At 49.6% G+C, this 10,432-nt stretch overlaps 1 protein-coding gene across 1 annotated transcript; it reads left to right on the top strand.

Annotated features, from left to right (window-relative positions):
• The first annotated feature begins 5,234 nt into the window (after window positions 1–5,234).
• LOC123452375 (transcription factor HHO5-like) lies at window positions 5,235–7,224 on the top strand. The gene is made up of 5 exons (XM_045129025.1): window positions 5,235–5,604; window positions 5,709–5,833; window positions 5,999–6,377; window positions 6,479–6,555; window positions 6,669–7,224. Exons 1-5 carry the CDS (start codon window positions 5,397–5,399, stop codon window positions 6,888–6,890), a joined length of 1,011 nt encoding a protein of 336 aa, XP_044984960.1. The 5' UTR covers window positions 5,235–5,396; the 3' UTR covers window positions 6,891–7,224.
• Window positions 7,225–10,432: the final 3,208 nt, after the last annotated feature.

A 10,432-nucleotide genomic window follows, 5' to 3' on the forward strand; every position in this document is an offset into this window, starting at 1 on the left:
AAGCAACTACACCTGCAACTAGCAACGCTAACAGCATGGTCAAGCAAGCAGTAACATTGCCAATCAGTGGTTTGCTAGGTTGAACAGGTTGAAGGTTTTCATGGCATTGTTGAGAGGCTGATATTTAACATGTGATAGGCAACGAGACATAACCGATAGAAGCGGTAAAACTAGCATGGCAATGATAGTAATGGTATCTAGGGAAATGGTCATCTTGCCTGAGATCCCGCTTGGAAGAAGAACAACTCGGTGAAGCAGACGAACCAACGTAGTCGAACGGGTCCTCACAATCCGACACGCTTGCGGAACTCTATCGAGACGGAGCAAACCGGAAACAAACATCAACAAAAAAATTCACCACACGATGCACAACATGATGCACAACCTACTATGATGCATGATCAGGCCAACATGCAAGGGATGGCATGGCAATTCACCTCACGCAAACTCTACACATTAAGTGAAGCTCGATATGCAACGGGTTGCATATCGACGAAACTCCATGTTTAATTAGTAGTTCACTCCCGTTAATTTACATGACAATATTAAACTGTTGTTAACATGGCAAGGGGTGAAGCGATGATCCTACATGACATCCTAGTCGGGTAACACGCGAGTCATAGATTGGAGCTACGTTACAAGGGACATGCAACACAAGATAATTATGCCATGAATGCGTCATGCATGCGAGTTCAAACATCACGGACAAGAAGAGAAAGAAACAGGTGTCGCCACGGCGAACGAGAGGGAACCATGGCGGCAAGACGGAAACAATGCCACGGCAACGTTCCTATCCCGATAACTCGTCGAGATATCGTGCCAACATTTAGGAAGCGTGTGCGGGAACGCTAAATAAAGATGGGGTGATCCCGCTTCCGGGTTCCATGTGTCGAGGCACAACATAAGAGGGACAACGTGCGACGGGCAACATACGGTGCAAACATACATTCAACTCATACATCACATTCGTTCATTACACGACACGTCTCATCGGTATACCTTCGATGCGTGCACATTAGAGCGGTTCGGTTCGTAGCGGACGTCGTGGTACTCGGGTCTTGTCGACGATAGTCGTTCGCTTGCGTCGTGGATCACGGTCTTCACATCGGTAGTCGATCACGTCTCCGTCGATGTTCGGGGTTCGTCGAGGATGTCGTGGTACACGTGAACTTGTCGACTCCAAGGCGGCGGGGATGGACTATGCGGCGACAGCAACATAAGCAAGCAACAACTATCTACCTCGGCACAAGCAGCAGCTAAGCTCGGCAACCTAGCCTAGCAACAACAACTAACTACGGCAACACGCAAGCAAGCAAAGCAAAGCAACAGCAACAACACTAGCTATAGCAGCAGCGGCTAAGGCACATCAAGCAACAACTAGCTACAACAGCCTACGCAGCAGCACAAGCAACAAGCAGCAAGGCACGGCAACTCACAGCAGGCAAATAGCAAGCGGCATCTACATCAACAGTAAGCAGCACTATGCAACAGCAACAACTACAGCCTCGGCTCAGCGACAGGAGCAGCGCCGCAGCAACAGGCAACGGCAGCTCGACAGGGGATCGCGGGGGACGGCTGCACGCCAGGCAGCAGCAACACATGCACCAGCGAAGCGCGGGGCGACATCAACTACACCTGGGCGAACCGGCGGGGGACCTCGGCCGAGGCCGGCGGTGCGGGGAAACGGGCACCGGCGGGGAGACGGAGGCGGCGGGGCCTGCCGGAGGCGAGCATGGCGGCGACAGCAGGCCGACGGCGGTGCACGGATGACCAGGAGGAGGAGGTCGGGTCTAGGGCGAACGGCGGCGAGGCGGCACGCAGGGACCGACGACCAGCTCGGGGGCGCGCATCGGCTTGGAACGCGGATGAGGGAGGCGGCGCGCAGGGGAACGGCGGGGTCGGAGAGGAGCAGAGGGAGAGGGCCATGGCGCTGGGAGGAGAAGGGGATCGAGAAGAGGGGAGAACGAACGAGAGGAGGGGGATCGGGACAGAGGGAAGAGACGAGAGGGGCTGGGCTCCTGCGCTAGGGTTGGGGGGGGGCTCGCTGGGCCTGGGCCGGCTGGCTCCCTCTCCCTTCTATTTTTTTCCTCTTTAAAAACAGAAAAAAAACACACAAAATAAAATAAAAGGATTTAACAAATACAAAAAATACCCTTTGGCTCCTTTAAAAACCACACCCCAACTAGAAGAAATAGTTGGGCATTTTTTTAAACGAATAAAAATAAAACCTTTTGAAGAATAAAATAAAACCTCTTTTATTTAAAGAATAAAATAAAAGCTATTTTATAAATAAAATGAAACTCTAGTTTTAAAAATAAACAAAAGAAAGAAAATAAAGGAAACCCAAGGGTTTCCCCCACATTTAATAAAAGGATTTTTTTTAAAAGAAGACGAACCTTTTTAAATAGGGGTTTTAAACGAAGACTTTAGCAAAACCACAAAAACGAAATAAGAGGGGAGAGGGGGAGTTTCTATCGCACTAAGACTCGGTGAGCACTCGAAGCACACACACTCAAAACACCACACGCGACAGACGATGCAAGATGCCATGCATGATGCGACAATGCAAACTAAATGATGATGCAACTAAATAAAATAACCACACGACGGAAACGAAAACAAAGGGGAATCTTCTGGAACGTCGGTCTCGGGCTGTCACAACGGTGTTACGCATCGCTTGGCCGATCTTTTTAATAAGATCGATCATGTCGCGAGCCGCTGGACCTAGCATCATCGTGCGTCTGAGCTTCAACTTTGCAACAAATCTACTGTTCTAGAAACCTATCTTCACCTTTGCAACAATGGTGTTGCAGAAAACTTTGCAACATAGGTGATGTTGTAGAAACACCGTTGTCATTGCTGACGCATGCCGTACCAGTACCATCGTCTTCTGCCACACTATCCTTGCAATTGTAATAGGATCCTTTGTTGCATAAAAGCAACATGACCCTCATCAATTTATCATGTGGGCAATGCCGAAGTTGGAGGTGAGAACGGCGATAGGACGGGTCGCATCGGTTGGTGATGGTAGTCTAAAGATCTGAATGTAATTTTTATTATGTTTGAGATGATTTGTACTTTCGATGAAATTTTATAACTGTGGTTATTTCTCTGGACTCTTAGGCATGCATATTTGCTTCTTATCTGTACTCGGATTCGTGCCTTCTTCTGTTTCAATCATTGATGTAATGTTGGGCCGTGTTGATCTCTGGTTTGTGAAATATTTATGTATTGACATATGTTTGCCCTATTGTCACTCATATTTATCCGATCACTTTTTTTAGTTGTATTTGTTGCGACATTCATCTTGTTCACTAACATATGATCCTCGTGTATGCTACAAAGGGGGTGTTTCTTTCGAGGGACTTTTTGATGTAGGGACTAAAAAAAGTCCCTTTTAGTCTTATGCGAAAGAAACAGGAGGGACTTTTAGGGACAAAAGGAGGGTATTTGGGACTAAAGGAAGAAGTCCCTATGGGAGGGACTTTTTGAGACTTTTTTGGCACTTTTTCCAACAGTGCCCCTACTTTTAGCATGTCATTTAATAACTTCTAGTATATTACTAGGGGTAACATGGTCTTTTTGCATGTCATTTAATGACCTCTAGTCCATGTTTAGTCCTTGGAAAGAAACGGATAGGGACTAAAGACTTTTTAGTTGGGACTAAGAAAAGTCCTAGGACTTTTTAAAAAACAGGGCCAAAGTCTTCTAGCCCCTCCCCCTCCCCCCGCAATATTGCCAAGTCTTTGATGGGACTAGGAATGCATCTTAGACGTTTTAAATTGGTACCAGATCAATTTGATTATTACATCTATATTTTTTTGATTTTGAAGTTTAAGGGGTGGTGAAACAACGGTACTGTAATTGTAGTTTCTGAGCTCGAGCTCACATGAGGTTGGGATGAACTGTAAAATAACTTAAAACAGTAATTTAAAGAAAATATTTTGGCAAAAACATTGATGTTTCTTTCACACGCGTTTAAACTTTTGCTATGAAATCACATTCGTGAGGTGTGAGAAAAGTGACACTTCGAGGAGAAACATTGATGATTTTTCCATACGCGTGCAAATTTTTACGACGACTATGACTCAGCCGCTTGAGGGCACTAATCCTTAGTTACACGTGCACAACATGTTCCGACTACCAATGACAAGGTCAATCCGGCTTCGGTAAAGAAGCGGTCACAATGAGAAATCAACGGCTCGTTCTAGTGATCGATGGTATTGGTGTGTTGGTAGTGTAGGAATCTTGAGGTGTTTTTTATTATGTTTTTAGATGATTTTGTTTATACCTTTGATGAACTTTTATAACAAGTTTAAACCTTTGTACCCTTCTGTTTCATACAACAAGGTTACATGTGTACAAACAGACACAAGCTAATAATACCAGCATTGGTACGTTTTGTTGAGGTGACTTGTGAGTGATTGAGGAACCGAAACGTCTGTGGCTAATAATACCGCCACGCAGTGCCACGTCAACCGATGCATATCCTTTACCGCGTGCGTCGACGGTGCACATGTTGGGTGGTGCACGTAAGTACAATACAAACTCTCCCTTTTTGCCCGCGTGCGTGCATCAACCACAGCACGTAACACAAACTCGTGTTCGTTGTACTTAGAAACAAAGCAAAGTGTACAAGCAAAGACATATCTCGGCTTCTAGACCATCACCGCATGCACCGTGGCAACAAAGTTACAGAAAAGAAGAAGCTGTGCGTTTGTGCGTGCATGCAGGCCTGCGGAACCGATGGGGCAACGAAACCGATGGGCGGGCGCCTCGGCCATCGGAGGAGATCCGCCAAATTAAGGATCGGATCACGCCGTGACGCGCAAGCAAGTTGATGCATGCACGCACGCACGAAGAAGACAAAAGCGAACACGCATCTTTTTTTTTTTACCGTTCCGCTGGCTATACTTGGCAAGCCAACCGTGAGACGCAAGCCCGGCAAAAAAAAGAAAAAGAAAAAAAAGAAAGAGAGAATGGAATGGTGCGTGAGAAGCGGTGGCTCGAGACCGATCGGACGGAGTGACGAGTGCGAGTTTCTCGCCCGGGGCGCGACGTGAGGAATCGGCAACGTACCGCGGCGCCTCGCCTCGCCTCGCCCCTACCCACCCCAGGCGCCGCATCACGGTCCCTCCCTTCTCTCTCACACACCACCAGCCAGGGCGAACGAACAAATCCTGCGGTCCAGCTCGCAGATTCCCCTCGCCGTCTATATATGCGCGCACCTTCCAGATCCCCCACCCAGCATCCTCCTCTCCTATCCTTCTCTCGCCTCGCCTCCCCTCCCCTCCCCTCCCACCGCTACCAGCTTCCTTCCGTCCGTCCGTCCGTCGCCGCCGATCGGGAGAGGTGGCGTGCGGCGTGTGTTCCCTTGTTAGCGCGCGTGAGTTTGCATGGGGCTGGACGTCGGCGAGATCGGGATGCCCCTCGACCTGGGCCTCGACCTCAAGCTATTCGTCGCCAAGACCGCCGGCCGGCTCGCCGCCGCCGCCAAGGAGCCGCCCGCCGTCGACGCCTGCATCCGCGGCCTCGAGGAGGAGCGCCGCAAGATCGAGGTCTTCCGCCGCGAGCTGCCCCTCTGCGCCCGCCTCCTCGCCGACGGTCAGCCACCCACCCCTTTCATCCCAATGGATTTTCGTTTTCCTTCTTCTGTTTGTTTGTTTGTTTGTTTCGATTTTGTCTGACCCGTGCGGTTGCTTGTGCAGTGATCGAGTTCATGAAGGAGGAGGCGGCCAAGAGGAGCGAGCGCCGCGACGCCGACGACAACGACAAGCGCAAATGGATGAGCACCGCGCAGCTCTGGGTCGACAGCCGCGCCGCCGATCCCCTCGTACGTACCACTACATCCTCACCTCTCTCCTTTCTTTAATTTTTTTTTTCGCTCTGGTTTGATCTTTATTATCTGTATATATATACAAGTTGTTGCTATACGATACTGTACGATTTAATTGTTTTTCGAATCCTGACCGAAACGAATCCATTTCTTCGGTTTCAGAAGGAGCAGAAGAAGGAGAGCGCCCTGTCCAAGCCCATGCTGCTCGGCGGCGCCACCGGCGCGCCCATGGCAGTCAGCTGCGGCGCAATGCCGCCGCCGCCGGCTCCCCAGTATTTCGGCAGGGATGACAAGATTGTTGGCGCAGAAGGCCTGCCTGCTCTGCCGATGATGTCTCCCGCTGCGAACAGGCAGTTTTCTCCCCCTGCCGACGACCGCCATCAGGCTTTCGCCGCAAAATTTGCGGCCGCCATGCCACCTCCACCTTCAGGGCCTGGCTTGCAGGCTCATGATCAGCAGTCGAGGAAGACGAGGCGGTGCTGGTCGCCGGAGCTTCACCGGCACTTTGTTGCCGCCTTGCACCAACTCGGTGGCCCTCAAGGTACTTGAGCGATAAATTAATCAAATGTTTGCTGTAGGTTCTTGTTGGAACGTTGAAAAATATTGGAGTCCTAACGGAGAATTGTTCCATCATGATTGCAGTTGCCACTCCAAAGCAAATCAGGGAGGTGATGAAAGTTGATGGCCTCACCAACGATGAAGTGAAAAGCCACCTCCAGGTTAGCAATAGTTTTATCCCTTTATGATTTTTTTTGTGAACAATTCTCATTTTGAAATGCTGTCAACATACTATCTTGTCTTGAGACTAACTTGTATCATGTTTGATGTTCAGAAATACCGTCTGCACAACCAGAGGTCCCCTAGCTCTTCCTCAGCTAGCCATCCGATTATGCTGGTGGGAGATCTCTGGGCTCATCAGGAGCAAAGCAGCTCGCAGTCCCGGTCCCCTGAAGGCCCCCTTCAGCTCTCTTGTTCAGGGGTGGCCGTCTCGGCACTCACCGTCAGCGACAGTTCTGAGGAAGACGACAGGTCGGTAGGCTATAGCCGGAGATGATCTGAAGGCTTTTGGGACCGTCAAGAGATTTCCATGAGAGAGAGGTAGAGATAGCTTTGCGGCATGGATGACAATAACGGCATACACTCCTGATCGATCGAGAGGGTGTGGTGCAGGCCATGAATCCAGGGATATTGGGCGTTGATCCAGCGCCCAAAAAATGAACTGATCATGGCCTTGTTCTTGTGATGTACATGAGGCTTTTTTCGCGAGCGTTTCGGGCAGACCACCAATTTTCGCCCCGAGAATTACATACATATATATAATGAGATTCGTATATTGTTCGGCTCTTGCTGTACTGAGGTTTAATAAAGGTGCTCCAGTTTTTTGGATACTATTAGTTCTTGAGTTGCTTGCATATGAGTGCTCACCGTCAACCTTGTACTGCAATACTAGCAGGTTTGCTGAACTGCATGCCTTTTTCTGACCAGATGAAAATTGCATATCCATATTCTGAACTTCTGATACTGTGATATGTTACTCCTCGATCTGGTGCTGAAATTTCATCAGCACCAGCATCGCAGCAAAAGCAAGGTTCTCTGAACCAAAGGAGCCCAAGGACAGGATTCCACCATGGTTGCTCTCTTGGTTTTCAACTTGGCATGGCGATCCGGCCATGCTTTTGTACAACTGGTGCACGCTCACCTAACCCTTTTGGGGCTCTGCCTGGAAGATGAGTAAATATTTCTAGCTACGACTAAAGTTTCAGCATCCAGACGGCAGACAAAACTGAAGGACAGAAAGAAGAAACCACCGGCGCGTTCTGGAATCCGGACCATGAGCTGGGGCTCCTGCAGTGCACTGATCCCCGATAAGCTGCACGTCGTTTTCCCCTGCATGCCCTAATCGCCATTGTTATCGTCCCTGTCGTGGGTCAACAATACATTAATAACTACTGTTTGCTGTCCGTGCTTATCCACAGCCTAGCTAGTAGTACTAGTAGCATAATGCAGGATTGATTCGCACGCCGGCTGCCCGATCCGCCCTGGAGTCTGAACATGTGCCGATAGATGGACTGGCGCGGTTCGGTGAGGGATTATCCACGCATAATCTATGCGCATCGGCGGCAATTATAAAACCAGTTTGGGATTATTCTGGTGCTGGTCGCAAGGGGCCGCGCTTTCCTCATCTTCTCCTCCTCCTTGGCACGCATGTGGAATATCCTCCTTGCTGTTGCTTGCAGCGTCTCCGTCGTCGTCTGCTCGTCTCCATCCGTCCTCCTGCGCGTCCCTTTCGGCGCGGGATGGGGTGTTTTTGGCCCTTGGGGCCGCGATGGGCTTGTTTGGGGCAAGGGAATCGTCGGTTCGGGCGTCGCTGGCCGGCTGTTGGTGATCCCGTCCTGACCGCGTAGGTGGCCCGGGTCGGGTGAATATCCCGAGCCGATCCTTCTTCCTTCGGGAAAGGAGAATATCCCCATCATTGTTCTCATTTTATATCTTTTGCTGCCACCCGGTTTGGTCCGAAGAAAAATGCGGCGGGCTTTGCTTGCTCCCTTTTTTTAACACTGGCTTTGCTTGCTCTAATGCGGCTGTGAATGACCAAGGGTTTTGTTTAAACGAAAACTGATGAGGGATATACTCCTTTTTCTCTGTTGCAGTAAAGAATCTAAGACCCTATTTGAAACCATAATAGATTATGATAATTTGGATTATGAAGATAGATTATATAATCTAATTTACAAAAATAATCTAGGTGAACATGTTTGAAGCGAGATTATATAAACTGTAATCCAATTTATTTACATTGCATAATGACTTGTCTGTCCTCTGTTTATTTTTTAAAAAAAGAAGGTGGCGGTGGTAGAAATGTAATTATCCTCAACTTTACAAAGATAATAGGTCATTAGCAATACATAATCTGATTTTATCTGGGTTAGAGTAGATTGTGAGTTTTTAATAATCTGTCCATTAGTTTTCATAATCTATAATATAATATGTCCTGTTTGAAAACATAATAGATTATAAAAACTGAATTATATAATCTGAGTGGTTCCAAACAGGACCTAAGTACGTACTCCCATTTTACAGCATTTCGAGGCCTGTCATTCCACGCTCCGCACAGACGGTGACGTCGTCCCTCTCGCGGGCGCATCCGCGCGTTCTTATCATCTTAATTTTTTCCACATCCACATAACCTCATATCCCGCATCCTATATCTACACATGCAAGATGATAAGCTATTTTACATAATCAAGCAACAGACAATCAAATGCTCATAAACCAAATTATACATCGGCCAAAAGATTATCGGAGTTCGTCGCTGGACAAGTTCTAACTTTGACAACTAAAAACGATAATAAACATAGGAGGGAGGTGTCTTCATCACTTCCGTGTCGGGCCTTTGCCCTTCTGTTCGCCAGCGAAGTTGTAGGCATCCGTGGTTGGTGAAGATCTTGGTCGTCGGTGAGGTGAAGTTGTGGTGGTCATCGTCGGATGAGGAATCAGAGAGGACGATCATCCCCTTCATCTAGCGAACGACCCTGTCCCGTTGCTTCTTTAACTTGGTGAGCCGAGCCGCCTCCTTCGTCTACAGCTCGGACTGCTCAATAGCAAGCCGGAGCACCTCCGAGCTCTTGTGTCGTAAGTAGCAAGCGTCCTTTCTTTTCCGCCGTCATTTTCAACCGATGGTACACCTAAGCAAAGAGACGCTCGTCCTCGTCGGGGTCCGTCGGTAACGCACGACGAGGACACACAGACCGCTCTGTCGCGCCCCCTTCCCTTGCCTGCTGACTCTTGCGACGGGCGTCGCGTGCCTTCAATTTTGGAGCCTGTATGCGGGTCGCCCACACAAGCACTAGCACCCAACGCTGCCCCGCGTGGAGCAGTGACCGACAAGTCAAGGGGACGACGCGGGGGGTGAAGCGGACGGTGCTGTCCGGGCGGAACTGCGCAAGGGCCGGGTGGGGCCAACCCCGGCGCCCGGCTACGCCGGCGCAGGAGCGGCGACCATGCAGATCTGGAGCTGCCCCCGGTGTCCACCTTGGGCCGCTCCAAGGAAATACGAAGGGCAAGCTCCTTGTTGTAGTTGAGGTCTGAGCCGAAGTTTGACATCTCGCCCGATTCGATCGGAGTCCGAGAGGGGAAAGGAGAGGGCAGAGCGAGATAGGAGAGTGAGAATGAGCTAGGGTTCGACAAAGGGGACAAATTGGTGTTTTTGAGGGAAAGTTGTGGGGTTGATGATGGGTCGGGCGTGTCGGGTTCAACGTGGCGGATGCGCCCGGATGTGTAAGGTCGGTGTGAGGCTCCCGGGTGGGTCAATTTTTTTGACCGGTTAGTGATCGGTCGACCCGTCTGAGAGTTTGAGACGGGTTTGGGACGCCTGACTGTAGATGCTGTAAGTCTGCTCGTGCACCATGACGACATGAGGGACGCATGGGACCTCACCTTTCGAGCACTGCTTCCGTGGTAGCTTGCTCCGAAGTTCTGCGGGGCGTTATCCCATAGGTGGGGTGGGACGAGGACTCTAAGGTGGCAAGGCCAACTTTAATGGGCGGCCCCAAATGAACGATCATTTTGTCTGGATTTTGTACATTTGAGTCGGAC

The sequence above is a fragment of the Hordeum vulgare genome, chromosome 5H (assembly GCF_904849725.1).
Source record: "Hordeum vulgare subsp. vulgare chromosome 5H, MorexV3_pseudomolecules_assembly, whole genome shotgun sequence".
NCBI lineage: Eukaryota > Viridiplantae > Streptophyta > Magnoliopsida > Poales > Poaceae > Hordeum > Hordeum vulgare.